General features: G+C 40.4%; 1 protein-coding gene across 1 annotated transcript; it reads left to right on the top strand.

Annotated features, from left to right (window-relative positions):
* Positions 1-659: 659 nt before the first annotated feature.
* vwa11 (von Willebrand factor A domain containing 11) lies at positions 660-19,555 on the top strand. Its single transcript, XM_033623441.2, has 18 exons — positions 660-725; positions 5,864-6,053; positions 6,197-6,333; positions 6,449-6,593; positions 6,817-6,910; positions 8,032-8,160; positions 8,769-8,955; positions 9,102-9,271; positions 10,984-11,096; positions 11,228-11,344; positions 12,077-12,250; positions 12,368-12,500; positions 12,623-12,775; positions 16,871-16,963; positions 17,266-17,537; positions 17,691-17,824; positions 18,484-18,643; positions 18,804-19,555. The coding sequence occupies exons 2-18, from the start codon at positions 5,871-5,873 to the stop codon at positions 19,182-19,184; spliced, it is 2,775 nt and encodes a 924-aa protein (XP_033479332.2). The 5' UTR covers positions 660-725; positions 5,864-5,870; the 3' UTR covers positions 19,185-19,555.
* Positions 19,556-21,172: the final 1,617 nt, after the last annotated feature.

Raw genomic sequence — 21,172 nt, 5'->3', positions numbered from 1 at the left:
ATCACCTTGTTTTGCAGACATTATGCAGTTCACTCTTTATTGCTGTTGTTTTTATGTGGCAAGCCATGATGCCAAGAAGGTGAGTAAACCATTTAATGGCATATTTATTATCATTTTACTATTATTATGTTTTAAAAGTCTGACAGTAAAGATAACAAATCTGAGAAAATGTCAGACTCTGACCTTAGACCAGTAAGGACTATGAACCATCCCAGAAAGGACTTCTCGTGTTGAAAGCAAGTGAAAACTTTGTTACTGAAAGTCTAACCTCCAGTCCTCCACCTCTAACTTGACAGGCTGAAAGAATGTATCAAGTAATTTCTTAACTTGCCTCACCTTTGTTTGAGCCATCCCAGCTAAAGTCTTTACATTCACAATGTGGTTGTTTTATGGCATTGTTCATTTATAATTATTTCAGTGTGTGTCACTGCACTGAGTTACAGTAAAGCGGTTCCTCAAGGTCTGACCATATTTAATGGTGTTTCAATAATGATATGTTGTGCAGTGAAAACAGATTACAGCTGCATAAGACTAAAAATGACATATTGAGGAAGATGGCGCGCACGCACACACACACACACACACACACACCCCTGGTCTTTTTCAAGTCCCCACCCTCTACCATATAGAAATTACTGTATATATTCAGCCAAAGCAGGGTGGTGGGGCTGCACAAAACACTTAAAGAGTCACTGGAGTCATCATTACAGCTGAGAAACATCAAGGTATGATTGTATTTTGAAGTTCAGTTTTGGTCATTTAATTCTCAAGGTGTTGACAACTGTTTTTCACATTGCTTTAGACATGTTGAAGTCTCTGAAACATTTAAAACCATATATTTTAAAAAACAGACATTTAAAAAACTTTTTCATAATGATTACAACAATAATAAGTATAAATATAGAATGAGCAGTGTCTTTAATCAGAGTGTGTATTTCTTCTGAAGGGAAAAAATGAATCTGTATTTACTAAGCAGTATACCAGTTTCAAGGTATATTGATATTGATATAAAAATTGATGGTTATCGTACCGTCTACATTTGCTTATCAATGGTATTGAAAAAATAATGCAACTGGACTGAATTTACCCTTTATTTAGTTATTTTCTGAGAGGAGACTTTTAACACATACTTCCATTAACAAAATGGCTTTGATTTTCAATTATAGTAATACAATGTATGTTCAACCAACAATAGCCTGTGATACTGGGAAACTGTGATATTTTCTGAGAGAGTTATAGTAATGTGAAAATCTCATTTCGTTGCAACCCTATGGAGTACTTGTCTGACATCATTCAAATAGTTATGTAAATATATCCACACTTCCAGAAACATTTGGTGATATGAGTATCCAAAATAAGAACACAAACCCACATATGGGATGTATATGGAATAAAAGGTGTTTCATAAGTCTTGTAAACGTGTGGAAAAGTTTCATACCTGTGTGAAAAAGTTTTGTATGCTTGCATTCAAATCTGTGAATTTGTAAAAAATATTTGAACAAATGCATTTTATTTTTGAATCTGTACAGAGATCTGTAGCTGTGCATGACATTTTGTGAACAAATGAAAAACATTTGCACAATTATGAAAACATTTTGCAGAAGTGAATCAAATTTTTACAGTTACAAAGTTTTTTTTACAGTTACGGATCAAATTTTCACAGGTACAAACAAGTTTCAAAGGTACAAAACAGTAAACACAGAACTGAAGCTGTGTGTGTCAAAACTTAAGTCCCACAGTTAGGTACAAATCAAATCTGCAAGTACAAGTAGTTTCGACTTTAATTTGACATGTTCCTGTGAATAGCCAATCGGGATGCTGAGATTAACATTGGATGGTAAAGCTATATTCCTGATTGGATAGTCAAATGATATGTTAATCTCAGCATCCCGATCCCAGCATAGAAGGCCCACCCTCCTGGCTCTGCCTTCTATGCTGGGTAGTATACTTGTCAGGCTTTTTTACATATTGTGAATGGATGGTTTATAAATAGCTAATACTTTAAGAATGTAGGCTAGTTTTACTTCTTTACACTAAAAGAAGGGGAAAAATTGGAATGTGTTATTTATTGGTTAATATTCAATGGATTGACCAGACTGGCCAACATCTGATCAAATTGGGCAGTATGTGGCCCATGAACTAAAATTACTTTAGACACCCGTGGTGTATATCATTAAAAAAAAAAAAAGGACAGAACACAGGAAAATTCATTGTGAAATCCCCATTATTGCAGACATTAAAAGTGCATTCAGGTAAAATCATTCAAACTTTTACTGTGACTGACAAACACCATAACAGGTAGACATCCAGTTTGGTTTTTCGCTGTGAATTCTTGTCGATCTGTTTGTTATTTGTTTTACATATTATGACCTTTGTGTCCCTGTTTTTGTGTTTTTTAATGGCCTGAGGTCTTTTTAACGTCATGCCGGAGGACTGCAGTTGAAAATTAGCCTTTGGCTAACACCAACACATTTATAGCAATGTTCATTAATGTGCACTGTCCTCTAAATAAATAAATAAATAAATAAATAAAAATAAATAGATAATGGTTTTATTACTTTGTTCATAACTGATTGTACAGAGTTTAGTGTGTTGTAAAGTCCTAACAGTGTATCTTATTGGAGAGACAGCAAAACTGAGTGTTAGTTTTACTGCATTACAAAATGTCAGAATGCAGGAACTAACATTTCTTGCTGGATGTTGAAGGCAGAAGTAAGTGTCTGAAGGGAAATTACAATGTCACACGACAACAGTGGAAGGGATAAATGAAAAACTTTACATAGGTGATGTGAAAATAAGAAAAAAGCAAGCTGTAGGATTTTGAGAAATATAAACATGAACCCCATGTCAGGTATCTTTCTACACGGGTATGGAACATAGAAGTATGCATGCATAGGGTATAGTCATTTAGTCAGGGTTTAGTCATTTATGAAGTTATGTCCAGGGACATAAAAAACAAATACAATGCAGAAAGTAAAATGTAAATAGCAGATGTGAAAAAAATTCAATTTATTGAATTAAATGTAAACTGTACATTAAATTATCATGATGTGCCTGACGAGGGTTAACTGCATGGAGATGGGTATGGAGACATAGGTTGGCCTTTACAAGTACAGTATCCTATGTAAAAACTGAATTTAAATCATAAATATTCATACTACCTGCATGAAACAATGCACTGTAAACAAGTATATACTGTACAAAACTGTTGTTCATGTGCATATGACTCATCAGAAATAACATTTTTCCATAACAGTAAAAGATAATGAAAAGAAGAATGTCTTCTTTTTCTAACAATGCATGATTTTCTTTAATCCACATTTCAAAAAGACTGTGAGCAATGTACATCCTCATTTCTGGGGAGATGAACAATAATTAACTTCTGAATTCGTAAACGTAATCGAATATTGTTCAAAGACTGAGAAGCTTTTGCAGAGTGATACATTTTTGCATTTCCACTGTTTGATATGTGTGTGTTGAAGGCCTCAGGTTAAAGGAGTATTCTGCTGTTTTTCTTTAAAGAAATAAGTCAAAGTCCAGCTTCATAGTACATAGTACATTATAGGATTTACATTTGAGCAATAATGGTACCATTATTACTACAGTACTGTACAGTGTAGAAAGCAGTTTATATTATCAGATTGCAGATTGTGGCCATGTGAATCCGTAGGTGATATGGGGCCGTCTTCTCTTCCTATATAAGTGTGACTCAAATTCAGGAAACAGAACACCACTCTCCTTACTATCATGGGTCATCGCTGCCCCCTCCCTGTCAACATCTGGGTCAGTAAGGACCTAAAGACGAGGAGAAAAAACAGGGTTTGGTTAGTTCATACGTTTTTGTTAAAGGCTCTGTATACTGAAAGACAATAAATCATTAAAAAAAAATTAAACATTCCAGGAAAAGTTTATTACATCACCTTGAGGTTTTTCACACTTGAATGAAAACTCAGTGTGAATATTTTTTTTATCTTTTCTTTTACTGGTACTCTGCCAAGCTGCAAAATACACAGACATAGTACTACATCATTACATGTTTCTGTTTACACAGTCTCTCACTTGGCACTACAGCACCATGTATGGGCTTGCCGTGTTTAGGTAATGCAAGATTACCGTGCAGGTAATCTGGTTGTTATGGGGTGAATAAACAAGCGATCACGCGATCAAACTCACGCGAGTACATACGAGGGCTGCTTAGTTTATTGTAATAACATGTGTACAGCTGCTGTCACTGTCTACACTGCTCACCGACAGCAGCCTCACTGTCGCTCCGCTAGCTTACTGTTAGCCTGCAGCCTGCAGCTCAAACACAAGAACCTCAAATAAACGAGACTGCTCTTTAACACAACGGCTCAAACCTTTCTGTCCTTAACCTATACACTAGAGTAAGCTTGCAGTAAGCTTGTAACACGTTTCATAAGTTATCAGTCTTCTCTGCTCCTATCGCCACATCAGTGTAGGCTCCTCAGTTAGCTCCTTAGCTATGTCGTTAGCAGTGGTAATGACAATGGAAACCATCGAACCATGTACCATCAGCTTAGGCTGACCAAACGTCCTCTTTTGCCCGGACATGTCCACTTTTCACGTCCCGTCTGGGGCGTCCGGGGTGTCCGGGGTTTTTTTTTATAAACTGATGATAATGTCTGGTTTTCCGTGTGTTTGTGTGTGTGTGTTAGAGTGTGGCACGGGCCGCATATTTCTGTCCGAACCCGAACCGAGCCCGACATTATTTAATGACCAAAGCACTGAGTTTGTGTCACACAGTGGTTACAGGCTATTTAACAGGCCGGGCGTGCGCCGTGGGTGCTCAGCTGTGGAGAGGGAGACCTCCGTGTTTGAGACGGGAGCGGGAGGCAGGAGGTCCGACGCTTCTAGCGAGAGGAGAGGGAGAAATAAAACAAAATAAGATAAAATAGGAAAAACCTGTCTCCCTCTTTTATTTTATTTTCAGCGTTTAATCAAGGCGGAGGCGGGCGGCTGGAGGCCCGAGACTTCCAGCGAGGAGAGAGGTAGAAACAAACAGCCAATGTGTGTCTGTGTGTGTTGTGTTCAGGTGTTGTCACATAAATAACAGTGCCCAAGCAATAAAGAGGACAGACAATAGGATTTAATTTATTTTTACACTACATTTTCACTGAAAGCTGACCGAATCTGACCCAAGCCCGAATACAATTTATAGCTATTTTTCTGACCAAACCCGGCCCGACCCGTCGGGTACCATCGGGCTCAGATCGGGTAGCCACACTCTGGTGTGTGTATGTGTCCCTATTGGGGCCTATCTGAATTTTTGTCTTTGAGAGATATTATTTTGTAATATAACTGAATTTTCTATCCATACATATAAACTTTATATATATTAAAATTATAAGGCATCTTTGAGTAAACTGCGAGTATCATTTAAGTAGGCTATGTAGGGGTTGGGCCGAGTGTCCTCTTTTTTGGAAATCAAAATATGGTCACCCTACATCAGCTCATCTCTTAACTTATTATCATTTGCCTTCCCTCTCTGTAGTTAGCCAACTTAAGGAACATATTGTTCACATACAGATAGAAAACTTTGGAGTCTTGATGCAGCATACTTATCATGAGGTTACGTCCGTGGTCAAGTCGGGTTACAGCCCGGCAGCCATAGAAGGCCCGCCCTCCTGGCTTTGTGATTGGATGGTATATATATATATATATTCTTTTAGCTATCTTTTAAAATAAATTCTTTTCATATTTATTTTTTTTCCTCATTTCCTCTTATTTGTTGTTTTGTTTTTTTCTTTACATGGTGATATTTTTGAATTAAAAGTCCTTTGTTGTCATTTATCATTTAACCAACATGATAATTGATATCTAATATTTTTTTCTCTTCCTACAGATTGATCATGACTTCAGTGCTGAGCATAGCTCTGCTGACTTTAGTCCTATTAGGGCCCACAGTGGCCTTTGTCCCCATTGGAGGTGGGGCATCCACTCATGTCAGCATTACAGGAACGGCTCTATTGCAGAAGGTGACAGAGACATGTCGGGCGGTGGCTGAGGCAGCTGGTCATGAGTTCAAACCCACGGTAGGATGGAGGATAACAAGACAGCACAAACACACACACACACAGTCACACACAACACATAAAGACTCACCATGCACAAATACTCTCACATTCACCAACATTTTAACCCATTTTAATACATAGCCTTTGACCTCTGACTACAGGGTTCATCTCCTGAAGAGCTGGTCCAGGCCTGTCTAGGTCCCACAGCAACAGGAGAAGTGTCTGGTGCCAAGTTTCACTCTGCTCTTCAACAAATCTATACCCAGAATGGACTGGTAGACCGCGACTTTGTCAACAGGTAGGATACAAGATACCAAGCAAAACTGTTATCTAAAAGCAATAAAATAACAGGATGGTGTGTGTTGCTAAGATTTTGATTTCAGATGCTCTTAAATTTGTGAAAATTCTGTCAGTGCTCAACACCACTTCAACTCAGAGGCCTTTCTGGAGGGACGTGGCCTAATCATGGAGGGTATGGCTGCAATTAAGGCTAACATTCGAAAGGAGAACTTCCAGGCTGCCAGGGAAACACTGGGCAGAGTCCTTCACACACTACAGGTGAGAGGAGTGGAGAGAAACAGCTAGGCAAAGGAAGGTTAAAGGGCAACAAACAGGTATATAGTGTATATACTGGATGAAAGAATAATAAGCTTAGAGGAGGTAGACTGAGCCAGAAAGGAGAAAAGCTTCTATGATCTGTATAATTACTGAATATGAAATCATAACTCTTCCTGTGTAGGGGTAAAAAGGTGTAAATATCTGTGTTTCCATTTACTGTCAGGACTTCTACAGCCACAGTAACTGGGTGGAGCTGGGATACACAGAGCCATACATCAACCTCATACGCCCAGACCTTCCTCTGGAAAACCTGGCAGGTGTGTGTGTCTTTGTGTGTGTCTGTGTCATACATATAGGAATATGCATATATTTCTGAGGGTTAGGTAACATATGATGAGAAACTATATCCATATAACTGTATGTAAACATTTACCTGGGACTCTGGGAGCACACCTATAGGCCAAAGAGCAGTGTGTTGTTTTGGCCACAGACCATTTTCCACCAGCGTGGAACAAGTTCCATTCTGATTCATGTACCACGAATGAGTGCAAAGGAAGCGCACTGGGCTTTGAAGCAAATTTCTGTAGTGGCCAAATAGTGGAAATACAACTCCCGAGTCTGTCACGTGATGCCATTGAGCCAAAAACACTTTTCCTATAGACTAACATTGTGAAAGAGATGTCTGTAAATCAGTGGATACATTTTTTAAGCATTACAACCCTTATGAAATGAATAATTCAACCATCATGATTTAATACATACAGACTGAGAACATTTGGAAAGCCTAAAAGAACCACTAGATTAAATCATTTTATCCCCATTCAAGTCAGCGGAACGCTAAACCTAAAATATGTGGCTGGAAGTCTCTAGTGTGCCTGCTGTATGGGGCAGATGATGTGGAAGCAGCGCAGATGATCTGGGTAATTTCATACAGTGGAAATTGAGCTTTTTTGGCTTCAGCTCCACAGAGCAACTTTCATAGGAATGAACAGGGTCCCGCCTCCAATGCTGTATCCAGGTCTCTTAATACATCTGTATATTCTACATCGTCCAGGGTTTCCAGCAAATTTATTTATTTGAGGCAGCCCACCATGATTAAAACATTTGCTGCCACAAATAGATTTTCTATTTTTGGAGCTGGACCGTTTATTAGGACCTGGGCCTGACCAAGGCAGCCCCCTCACTCTGACATCTCTCCACTTAGTGCATGTATAGGTCCTGTTTGTGCATGTGTGTGTATTTCGGACCTGTGTGTAATTTACAAGCAAGAGTGAAAACATTGAATTTCCCCTCAGGGGATTAATAAAGTAGTCTAAAAAGTCTAAAACTTTGCATTCACTTGCAGCAGCTGCTCCTCTCTTCCATTGATCTGATCTGATCAGCTCTGAACAGATTGAAATGAGCCCATGTGCATCTTGTATGCCTTTTGCTTGTGTAGATGTCGATACCGCCACCTGCAGTGACTGTGCCAGTGGAACATGCCCCAATTCCATCCTCCCCAACATCTTGAAGGAAAAGAAACTCACATCAGGCTACATGGGAATCTTCTCTGCTGCCAAGCCCAAAGGTATCATTGACAAACATGTCTGCAAACCATATTCAAATACTGTTTCCACTGGAGCCTGTGCATCATGTTTTAATGCCCTCAAGGAGAAAACAAACTTTCACAGCTAGTTTATATAAGACTTTTATACATGACTTGACAAACACACCATGATGGAAGGAAAACAAAAAGATAATTTACTCACTCCATTATATTATTTAAAACAGGTTAAGCAAGTAATATATGTTTGCTAAAAATGATCATTTATATAAGAGACCACATATAGAATGAAGTTAATAATTTAATTGCAAACAGGAGGAGGAGGAGCCCAGTCCTACAACCTAAAGTAACAGTTTGGCATTTTGGTAGTTATACTTATTATTTCTCTCAGATGTGAGAGTGGTGTCAGTCCTCTTATCTACTTTTATCTACTTCAAATTATTCCTTCAATGGCCTATAATGAATCTAGATATTAACCAAAAACACACATCACCTCTATAACTCAGTTGACATTCATATGTAAAAAGTCTACCCAGAAAAACAAACTTCAGTACATAACAAGCACAACCTCACCATAGATAACAATTTGACCTATGTCTGAGTTGGACCCCCTCCCCTCTGCCCTGTGCCAGGTAAATGTAGCCATGGAGGTGCAGGTGACCTGACCAGTGCAGTTAATCCTCGCGGTGGCATCAGCAAAGATGAGCGCCACTCCGACAACATGGCCCTCCACAACGCCGCTGTGAATGCAGCCACGGCTGCCAGCCTCCAACTGCTGCAAGACATCCGGTTAGCTGCTGGGGACAATGACTTTCTCAGGTATGACATTCAGAAACGAAAAATATCTCTATCTCCATTTCATCCTGAATATCAAATCTGTACTTTCTAATTTCACTGTCCGGACTAAGAATAATGATTAGGTTTACCTGACCTTTAAGTCTTGCACTTCTCTTTTTTTCTCACAGAATGATGGGGATTGCCCGCTCATCCGTCGTGTGCTTTGTTATTGACACCACTGGCAGTATGTCAGATGACATCGATGAAGCCAGGGCAGTTGTTTACAAAATCATTGACAGCAAAAAAGGAACACAGGATGAGCCATCCGAGTACATTCTGGTGCCCTTCAATGACCCGAGTATGAACTCTTCTACTTAATCATTGATCACGTCTATAAAAACCATCAGTGATGTTAGACTCCTGGTGATGTCATAAGGCCATAGAATGTTAAAAATGTAATGCTTCCCTGTATAGTTATAAAACTAGTTATGTATAAGTGTAACATCTTACGTAAAGTAGATACAGCAAACTGTGATGCATGCATCTGTCATATGCATAGTAGTTCTGTAGGATGACAAATGGTTAAAAAAAAATTCAGTCCAAAATCCTGTAAGCCTGGGTTAGTCTTTGTGTTTAGCTCATAGACTGTATGTAAAGATGGATGAAGCATCTTCACTGGGACCACAGGAGGTGTACCAGGCTTTAAAGCCAGTTTTCATAGTGGCCAAACAGTGGAATTGCAACTCCCAAGTCCATCATGTGATGCCATTGAGCCCAAAAAGACTTTGCCCATAGACTTACATTTGGAAAGAGAAGTCTGTAAATCAGTTGATAAATTGTTTTGAGTGTCACAACCCCCACGAAATGACTTGTTTCACTATCAGGGTTTAATCCATTCAGACTGAAAACAGGAGCTGCAAGATTAAATCATTTTATTCCATTCAAGTTAGCAGAGCGCTAAATCGGAAGCAGACAGCTCAGCCAGCAGAAGTCTTTGGTGCGCTTGCTCTATGGGCCCGATGATGCAGAAGCAGCGCTGATCATCCAGGCAATGTCATACAGTGAAAAACAAGCATTATTGGCTTCATGCGTCACTGAGCAATTTCCATAGGAATTAACTGATTCTCAAGTTCGATGCTGTATCCCAGTCTCTTAATACATCCATGGGCTCCATTTACACCCACTTTTCAAAAACGAAGCCAAAATATTCTGGATACGGCTGCTGCCATCTTTCACCGGTGACATCATTTGGAGTCAGATTCTCCGTAGTGTTGAGTTTCTGCCCAAACACCCATCCGACCAATTGCGAGCTGCACCCCTGGTTATGAGCACGCTGATTGGCACACATAGCTGTCAATCATGACACCAAAGCTCATCTCAGTCAGGAACACTTTAGTCAAAGAAAACTTTATTTTCATTTGCAGTATTATATTTGGCAGTATGGCTCTGTTCTGTGGCCTCTATGCCTTTCCTCATGCCTGTGCAGAAAGCCTCTTTTACGGGCCTACATGGAAAGCATAAGGTGGAGAGAGCACCTCTCTGTCCTTCCACATGCCTGCCTGGAAAGCCTTAAGGCAGAGGAAGCAGCAAAAGTAGGCAGGCCAGAGCAGTTTAAATGGGGCACCCTGAATGAGATTCCCCAATTGGTTGCATAGAAAGGAATCGTGTGATCCATTAGCTGACTCCCTTCCATCAGTCAGCTCCTCCATTAGTTGACTGGGCTACTTGAGATCAACCGATGTGGCTGGGATGTGAGCTGAGCTTGACATTGTGTCCTGCCTGAACTAATACTATGCTCAATTTTTATAGCGTCAAATTACTAATAAAAAACAAACTTATCAGAAAAATAAACATTTGAACATAAAGCAATGTGATAAGAACTACCTAAAATGACAGAAATCATCCCTGGGAGAGAATTATTTTACATGTTCGTTTGTTAGTTTGGCTTATGTCCCATCCTCCTAATACAGAGGGGTTGTCTTTATGACCTTCACTTTTGGGGAGGTGTCATGTCATTTATATTGTTTATACAGTCTATAGTTTAGCCCCTTATCTGTGCTTTATATGTAGACTTTGGACCGATGATCAGGACAACAGACCCTGATAAGATGAAAAGAGAAATCTCCAAGCTCACTGCAACAGGAGGGGGTGATATTCCTGAGATGTGCCTGTCAGGACTTCAGGTACTAGAACTGTGATATTTTCTAACCAGGGTGTTTGTTGTCTGGGGGAAACATTTCCAGATATTTCTGATCCTTTAAAGAATATGGTGATTGAGAGTGAACAGACTAAGTTCATTATTTTATTTCTCCAGTTGGCTCTCACTGGTGCCCCTGCCTCCTCCCACATCTATGTTTTCACTGATGCTACAGCCAAAGACATCGCCCTCAAGGACACTATTGTCGCTCTCATCAGGAGCACCAAGTCAACGGTAAATACAAATACTGACTGACACACAAAGCTTTGCTATGTTCATTCATTTTACTAAGCCTAAGTGAATTGAAATTGGGATATACAGTGTGTTACAATCCCTATACTATCATACTATATAGTATGTCAGAAAAAGATTTAATATGTCCCAATACATAATATGTCACAAACAACTGAGCCACCAACAGATGACAGCTTGACATCTCATTGACAGCTCACTGACAGCTGTTTGACACCTGTCTGAAGTCGCAATGACAGATGTCAGTGCATTAAAGTAACTTATGACCAGCTGAATAGTAATAATAAGAATATTGATTGTTTAAGTGAACAAAATAATCATAAATATTACAAACAACAACAGGACATAACTGTAAAAATAACTGACAGAGAAATGCAGATGTAATTTCGCCTTTGCAAATATAATATGTGCAAATCTACAGTCTGTAGTTAAACTACATTCACTGCAAAGTAACAACAGCAGAGCTCTCCGGGTTGATCTCCATCTCTGGCATTTCGGTAAGTGGCGTTTTATTTCTAAGGTGACAGATATAAAAGCAAGGGTGTCAAAGTTCAGGGCGTAATGTTATGAGAAAGTAGTATGTCCTGATTGTGTGCATACTGCATGCAATAGAACATCATTTTTAAGGGCAGCTGCAGTACCTACTAAATGTAAAAAGATAAAGTATGCAATTTGGAACGCACCCATAATCTCCAAATCAAATGACCACAACAGGTATCATTCTTCATGACCGGGGCCAGTAGGAGGCGCCGTCGTTCCCTCAGAGCCGGCTCTTTTGAAGACTACAAGAGCTTGGCTTTGGCCTCTGGAGGCCAGGCCATCCAGGTGTCTAAGAAGCAGTTACCTCAGGCCACAGACGTCATTCTTGACACCTCTACTTCAGCTCTGGTAAGACTGTGACATTCTGTGCTATCTGAAGCATGTAACAGGTCTTCAGTGGTTGGCGCAGTTTGAAAAGTTAAGAAGTAAATCATCATGCTCTCCTTGTTCTCCCCTCTCCCTCAGGTGACAGTTGTTCAGCGAGCAAGAAACCCTGGGAAGCAAGAGACCTTCCCCTTTATGTTGGATGAATCTCTGAAAAATATCACCATCTACATCACAGGGACATCCATTGCTTTCACACTGACAAGCCCTGCAGGTATCTCACCATTCCAGTTTAAGGCAGTGGACATGTTTGAGACTCATTTGGAGTCCTTTTTCTTGCTGAGAGTATCACTGTGTTACATATTTATGACCAATGTATGCATGTTAACATTCCAGGTGTGAGCCAGAGCCACAGTGAGGCCAGCGGTAAACTGGGGACCATACAGATAGTAGGCAACCTGAGGAGAATTCGTCTCCACGCTGACAACCAGGCAGGCACCTGGAAGATCAACATCAACTCCAACCAACCATACACACTTAAAGTCACAGGTCAGATAGACACTGTTCATTATACATGCTCTTTCTGTACACAAGCGCTGTTGAATTTGCGTATACACTTTATTTGTAGATTATAGGAATAGTTCAACATTGTAAGAGATATGCTTATTTGTTTTCGTGCCAAGAGTAAGATGAAATGATCAATACCACATTCAAGTCCATGTGGTATATATAAGGCAACAACATGCAAGCTGCTCAGCTAAGCATAAAGACTGGAAATGGGGGAACCAACATGCTCTCATTCCAAGTCCTCACATATCACTGCTGCCAGTAGACTTTCACATCTACATATTACGCATTAGGTATCCTCCTGCACCTGTTGTTGACATTTGGGGTTGCCACAACCAATACTGGGACGTCATCAAAAGCACATGGTTAGGTGTAGAAAAAATCATTATGGTTTGGCTCTACATTCATACAGGAAGCGAACACCAGGCCCCTGGGTGAAAGTCAGGGGTTTGTTGGACCCATTCACCACCCCTCACACCTGCCATATAGGGACTTTCAACCTGACTCCGTCCAGCAGCGTACCCTAACACCACAAAATGTTATGGCCAGCTGCGTCACAAATTGACGCCGCAAGTCAGCATATGATACTGTCCCAAAAGGTGGCTTTTGGCATCAGGTGTCTGACACCAAAATCACTGAAAAAGTGGCAGTATTCAATGACTTCGGAATGAGAATGGACTGGTAATGAACACCCAAGCAACAGTCACTCCACTAGATATAGCACTCGTCAGTGCCCTGGATAAACGTTCACCACTACCCTTACCGCATTCACCACCACCCCTCCCGCCCACCCAACAGGGACTTTCTAGCTCCTGTTATTACATCGTTACCCACAGCATTTCAAACTGATGCCTTCCTGTGGCATATCATACCGCTGCAACAGGCACCGTCTGGCCACATTATGAATTCAATTCAATTCAATTCAATTTTATTTATAAAGCCCAATATCACAAATCACAATTTGCCTCACAGGGCTTTACAGCATACAACATTTCTCTGTCCTGTGGACCCTCACAGCAGATAAGGAAAAACTCCCCAAAATAAACCCTTTAATGGGGAAAAAAATGGTAGAAACCTCAGGAAGAGCAACTGAGGAGGGATCCCTCTTCCAGGACAGACAGACGTGCAACAGATCAACATGATAAATTTGCAGCAATCCATATGACAAAATGATACATAAAGAGAGACAGAGGGAGAAACTGAGACAGAGAGAGACCGAGAGAGACAGAGACGCAGGGCAGACAGTAATGACAATAGTTACAATAACATTCATTTTAGTAATAATATAATAATAATAATAATAATAATAATAATAATATCAGTAATTATGGTAACATATGCTTAAGTATATATTACTATATAATAATATATGTATGTGATAATAATAATCATACAGTACAGGCCAAAAGTTTGGACACACCTTCTCATTCAATGCGTTTTCTTTATTTTCATGACTATTTACATTGTAGATTCTCACTGAAGGCATCAAAACTATGAATGAACACATGTGGAGTTATGTACTTAACAAAAAAAGGTGAAATAACTGAAAACATGTTTTATATTCTAGTTTCTTCAAAATAGCCACCCTTTGCTCTGATTACTGCTTTGCACACTCTTGGCATTCTCTCCATGAGCTTCAAGAGGTAGTCACCTGAAATGGTTTTCCAACAGTCTTGAAGGAGTTCCCAGAGGTGTTTAGCACTTGTTGGCCCCTTTGCCTTCACTCTGCGGTCCAGCTCACCCCAAACCATCTGGATTGGGTTCAGGTCCGGTGACTGTGGAGGCCAGGTCATCTGCCGCAGCACTCCATCACTCTCCTTCTTGGTCAAATAGCCCTTACACAGCCTGGAGGTGTGTTTGGGGTCATTGTCCTGTTGAAAAATAAATGATCGTCCAACTAAACGCAAACCGGATGGGATGGCATGTCACTGCAGGATGCTGTGGTAGCCATGCTGGTTCAGTGTGCCTTCAATTTTGAATAAATCCCCAACAGTGTCAACAGCAAAACACCCCCACACCATCACACCTCCTCCTCCATGCTTCACAGTGGGAACCAGGCACGTGGAATCCATCCGTTCACCTTTTCTGCGTCTCACAAAGACACGGCGGTGGGAACCAAAGATCTCAAATTTGGACTCATCAGACCAAAGCACAGATTTCCACTGGTCTAATGTCCATTCCTTGTGTTTCTTGGCCCAAACAAATCTCTTCTGCTTGTTGCCTCTCCTTAGCAGTGGTTTCCTAGCAACTATTTGACCATGAAGGCCTGATTCGCGCAGTCTCCTCTTAACAGTTGTTCTAGAGATGGGTCTGCTGCTAGAACTCTGTGTGGCATTCATCTGGTCTCTGATCTAAGCTGCTGTTAACTTGCGATTTCTGAGGCTGGTGACTCGGATGAACTTATCCTCAGAAGCAGAGGTGACTCTTGGTCTTCCTTTCCTGGGTCGGTCCTCATGTGTGCCAGTTTCGTTGTAGCGCTTGATGGTTTTTGCGACTCCACTTGGGGACACATTTAAAGTTTTTGCAATTATCCGGACTGACTGACCTTCATTTCTTAAAGTAATGATGGCCACTCATTTTTCTTTAGTTAGCTGATTGGTTCTTGCTATAATATGAATTTTAACAGTTGTCCAATAGGGCTGTCGGCTGTGTATTAACCTGACTTCTGCACAACACAACTGATGGTCCCAACCCCATTGATAAAGCAAGAAATTCCACTAATTAACCCTGATAAGGCACACCTGTGAAGTGGAAACCATTTCAGGTGACTACCTCTTGAAGCTCATGGAGAGAATGCCAAGAGTGTGCAAAGCAGTAATCAGAGCAAAGGGTGGCTATTTTGAAGAAACTAGAATATAAAACATGTTTTCAGTTATTTCACCTTTTTTTGTTAAGTACATAACTCCACATGTGTTCATTCATAGTTTTGATGCCTTCAGTGAGAATCCACAATGTAAGTAGTCATGAAAATAAAGAAAACGCATTGAATGAGAAGGTGTGTCCAAACTTTTGGCCTGTACTGTATGTGTATAATAATAGTAGAAGAATGACTAATAATAGTAGCAGTAATTGGAAGCATCAGGCAGGACCACGGCAGCAGCACAAGCACGACCCACAATCCAGGCATAGAATGTATAGAATGTATAGAAGCATGTATAGAAGTCTTTATTGTCATTGTGGCAGAGCAAACAACGAAATTGGAGATGCAACTCCACTTGGTGCATAGTAAGCATAGCTGCAATACGAGGGAACCTGTGAGACAGTGGAGCACAAAGGCTCCGGAGAGGAGGCCGAGTTGATGACATGCAGTAGAGCCGAGTTGGGAAATGCAGAAACAGGACGCATATATTCAAATCAAGAATAACCAACTTTTCAGAAACTAAGGAGAGAAGGTGCTCGGTGTATTATAGGAGATGTATTATAGGAGGTCCCCCAGCAGACTAGGCCTATGTCAGCCTAACTAGGGGCTGGTCCAAGACAAGCCTGAGCCAGCCCTAACTATACGCTTTATCAAAAAGGAAAGTCTAGTCTTAAATGTGGAGACGGTGTCTGCCTCCCAGATCGAAATAGAGAGTAGGCTGCCTGACTCAGCCCCACCCTGAGATTGCAAACTTAAGAAAGTTACTGCTTGCTGTCAAAAATGTGTCCACCACATGAGCCCTTGTGAAACCGCTTATTGTAGTTTTTAAACTCTGATGTTTGTACTGATTAAAACAAACAAGATCTATCATGATAAATAGTGCCATGTAGATCTTTGGACAGAAGGCTTGCTGTTTTCCCCTCTGTCCAGTCTCTGTGCTAAGCTATTAACTAATCAGATATGAGCAGTCACTTCATATTTACTGAGCGGAAAGTGCTATTGATCTTCTCATGTCACTTTCAGCAAGAAATCAATTACAAGTATAGGATTATGTTTTTTGATCAGTAGCATAGTTTGTATTCATTTTCATTGCTTTTTGGTCCAGGCAATTCTGCTTCTATTGTCAAAATAATTGAGCATGAATTATTACACAGCTGTTGGCCAAACCTTTTAAAGACTTGTATGTATATTTACTGTAAGTGTGCTTATGTTTCCAGGTCAAAGTACTATTACATTCATCTATGACTTTGTGGAAAGCTTCAAGGGACCTCACCCAGGTTATGCAGTACTCAGTGGGCGTCCACAAGCAGGTACAGTACCTGCAATAAAGCAGTTTTGCTGTTTAACAACAGTAGCACCTCATGAACTGTACTTGTACAGGCTCAAAGTAATTATGTGTGATAACCAATCATAAATATGAAGGCGTTCTTAAGAATTCCTGTTGGACCTTTTGAGATGTTTGGTAGCAGGGATTTATATCTTTTAATGCATCCTTTTCCAAAACTATTCTTTGTTAGAGTTAAATCAGTCAATTGCTTTTGCTATGAAAATGAATTTTCCTCGTGTTCTTCCCCCTACCTTACTTCCTCACTTCTCTCTTCTGAAAACCCAGGCCACCCAGCCACCCTGATGCTCTCATTAATGGGTAGGAAAGGTCCGTCCTCCATCACCATAGGACATGTTGCCCTGGTAACTGTGTCTGGTCCTGAGACTGTTAGAAATGGCACAACAACTGACCTCGGCAACGGAGACATGCTGGTGACTGTTGATGCAGTCCCTGAGGGGGAGTTTGTGGTCATCCTGAAAGGGACTGACAAAGTGTCAGACAGTGAATTTCAGAGGCAGTCTACCACCCAGATGTCCGTCTCCAAAGTGAATATCCAGGTCGGTCTCTTCACGTCCTTCTCACAACATTTGTTTCTATATTTGATTTAAAATAAGACAAAAGAAAGGTAACACGTTTATAGCATGTAAGAACAATATCACTCTTCTTCACCTGTTTCTTCACCTTTGCTCTTCACTTCCATTTCCCTCTAGGCTGTGGTAAGCAGCAGTGTGGAGCCAGGAAAAACCTTCAAGCTCCCCTTCAGTGTCATGACCCAGGGCTCTGGTGGTCAGTACTCCATCAGCGCCAGAAATGACAGAAACTTCCCCATGTCCTACCCAGACAAGTAAGGGGAAGCAGCTAAAACCACTTCTTTTGCTAAACATGCTTATTAGTACTGACATGTCTCTGAAGGCCTTAGCACACTGAGTCAGTTTTTTCAGATGCGTTTTTTTAACTGTAAAAACAAAATAATGCACAGACACCTTGCACACTGAGTCTGATGTGTTTTTTTTTTTTTTTTTTTTGTTCTCTGTGTTGCGAAAATTTGCAATGAGACAAAATGATTAGACATTTCCTCTCTTCTCCACTGGAGTTATGTATCTGTCACCACTCCTTCTCCCTCATCATCGTCCACCTGAATGTTTTGTTTTTTTTTAAAGATATTTTTTGGGGCATTTTTAGTCTTTTATTTGACAGGACAGACAAGCGTGAAGAGGGGAGAGAGAGAGGGAGTGACATGCAGCAAAGGGCCACAGGCTGGAGTAAAACCCGGGCCGCTGTGGCAACAGCCTTGTACATGGGGCGCCTGCTCTACCACTAAGCCACTGACGCCCCGTGCACCTGAATGTTACTATCTGACCTGTTTAATGTGAGCTATCTGAGTTAAGATGGCTGTGAACCTCCTCAAGCTTCTTAATATTTCAATTAAAATGCAGGGGTTATTCACAGTAATAGTTCCTGTAGTCATAGAGTGTACTGTATCTTTCTCTCTTCTCTTGACAGGCTCTCCTTGACAACTGGACAATATACTAATGCTACTATGACCATTACACCACCTGCCAAGACACCATCGGGCACTGATGTCACACTGACTGTTGAAGCCAAGTCGTCCAGTGGTGTCGACTCCAATTATGTCGTTTTGAGATTCTCTGTTGTTACCAAGGTAAACAGATGCATTCAGGATTACACAGTTGAGAGTGAAAAAAGAAAGATGGATAATACAATTGCACACTAAGATATACAAGTAGGATACAGATCTCATTTGCTGTGAGCCTGTGATTTATAATATATTTCTCACCTTTCTCTTCCTGTTCTTTGTCCAGATTACTGATTTTGTTCAGCCTTTGTGTGAAGTGTTAAGCGCGCTGTCTGATGATTGCCCTAAAGACTTGTCTCAGTGTGGACCTTTCCAGTGGGAGCTCATGGCCAAACTTACAGATGGAAACGGCACCGGGATAGAGCGCGTTTCCCTTCGACAGGGCAGTGGAAACCTCACAACCACCTCCTTGAGTGCTCCTATCATTCAGGCCAACTATACTGCCTCCTGCTGCTCCCAGATTGTTGAGTTTGTAGCTGTAGATAAAGTCGGAAATGTGGGCAGGTGCCATCATTCCATTGTACCTTCTTCTGGCCCTCCTGCCTTAACCCTGTCACTGCCACTGTGGTTGTGCCTGCTGGTATCTGCCTTAGTAACAAGGTTCTAATGGGTCTAGGAAAGGTTGCTCACCTATCTTATGTCTGTCAGGTACTGGATACACCCTTTACCATTGTTAATCATTTAAAATGAATGCCTTAATGGTGATGGTTATCTCATCACTGATTAGGAAATGGATGATAATTTGCATTTAAGTTGTCTGAAATAAAATATTTATGACTTTAAAAAAAAAGTGCATGGTTGAAAATGTTTCTGATGTAATGTGTCAGTTTTGCTGGCAATAATCGTCTTTGGTGCTGATAATCTGAGCACAAAGCAAGAAAACAAATTCCTTTTTAAAATCACATTTAAACACATTAAACAAAAAAATATGCATATACAATAAATCATCTTCTATGGAGACATTTTTACATCATGTAATAAAAATGCAAGTTGTTGCTCAAGGCAAACCAAAGACTCCTTTATTTTCAGTGTAGTACATATTACATTTGGCATGACTTGGTAGGTTTTGTTAACATTGCAGATAGATAGATAGATAGATAGATAGATAGACTTTCTCTTGGAGGAATAAAATTAAACAATGATGTGCTAAAACAATGTAGGGGTCAAGCCTAATTCGCAGCAGTTTTTATGCCTCCACGTCGGCAAAAGCTGTAGCCGGAATATTTAATTCAAAACTTTTTTTCAGTTGTCTTTACTTAATTACTCCACTTACTCTTAAGTATGATCCAGAAATACACACTTACATGCTGCTTGAGGAGGCTCTTCCCAGTCACAGCTGTCTGTTGGGGACGAGCACATTGCTTGCATCTCTGGAGAGACCTTGGTTAAAAAAATGGCCTGAATAATTAAAGAAACGTAATATCAAAAAAAAACAACCCAGTACTGCAAGGTATAAAATCATAAGCTCAAATCATGGCTCAAAAAAATCTTACTTTAATTAAATACTGGTCAAATTGTGCGCAGAATCAAAATAGTGAAGACTGTATGCCTGTAAACTCTATTTTCCAGACACACCCAATTTATGTAACTGCAAGATGTTTAGGGACCCAACTATACAGAATTAATTTCAAAAAATGGCACTGTTCCTTTCTCCCTCACCACAATTTAGCATAAATTTGGAGCGTTATTTGGCCCCCTTTCCGAGAAAATAGCTCAACACAGTTGATGTCAACAAATGCCTTTGGTCCTCTAGTTTAATATGATACCCGTGTCTTCACTGTAGCTTTAAAACTGAGCCGATACAGCACGTTTCATTTGCTAACATTAGTCTGCCTCACCTCTCACCATCACAACCACCATCATCACCACCCTGACTTTTAGGAGCCCCTGAGTTCTGCTGTGGCATCCTGACTTTGCTAGTCAGGCTCCAGTCCACCTCACGTCTGTGCTTGTGAATTCTCTGCATTGCGCATCTGACCCCTTCTGTCAAATGGACTGCAACATTTCACAGTACCTGCGTGGGGTGGGAGTATCAGATGGCACAGTGAAATGTTTAATGATAAAAATACAGTTATTGTGTAAATACATATAACTTGTATTGTCAGTGATATATCAGTAACTAGATTGTTGTACTAGAGCCAGTTTAAACCAGACCTTTTCATGCTAACTTACATGTTTCAAAGGCATCTGCATATTCTGAACATAATAGAGCACAATCAATCAATCAATCAATCAATCAATTTTATTTATAAAGTCCAGTATCACAAATCAGGGACTTTGCGAATTAAAATAGTAATTTCTAATAATGACAAGCAATATTTATGTGCATTCCTTATTTACACAAGCACTATGAGCAGTCAGAAGCAGGTGTAGATTTTGTTAGTGCCTAGGGAAAGATTAGATAACCTATTGATGAATGCCGAAATATACGCATATTTCCTTCTGCTAACAGTTAACACACAAATTCATCCAGCTCACGTTTCATGAATGAGACCTAATATCTCAAGAACACCTTAAGGGAATTTCTTCAAATTTGCCACAAACATCCACTTGGACAGAAGAATACAGTAATTGAAATTTGGTGGTGGAAGGTCA

Source organism: Epinephelus lanceolatus, chromosome 3 (genome assembly GCF_041903045.1).
Source record: "Epinephelus lanceolatus isolate andai-2023 chromosome 3, ASM4190304v1, whole genome shotgun sequence".
Taxonomy (NCBI): Eukaryota; Metazoa; Chordata; class Actinopteri; order Perciformes; family Serranidae; genus Epinephelus; species Epinephelus lanceolatus.
This window is presented reverse-complemented; position numbering and strand designations above follow the sequence as displayed.

What these genes read in the sequence shown, in the direction of transcription:
- vwa11 (XM_033623441.2), top strand. Translation starts at nt 5,871, where the DNA reads ATGACTTCAGTGCTGAGCATAGCTCTGCTGACTTTAGTCCTATTAGGG. An exon ending in CACACTGACAAGCCCTGCAG is followed by an intron (nt 12,501 to 12,622) that starts GTATCTCACCAT and finishes TTAACATTCCAG; the next exon opens with GTGTGAGCCAGAGCCACAGT. An exon ending in CCCATGTCCTACCCAGACAA is followed by an intron (nt 17,825 to 18,483) that starts GTAAGGGGAAGC and finishes TTCTCTTGACAG; the next exon opens with GCTCTCCTTGACAACTGGAC.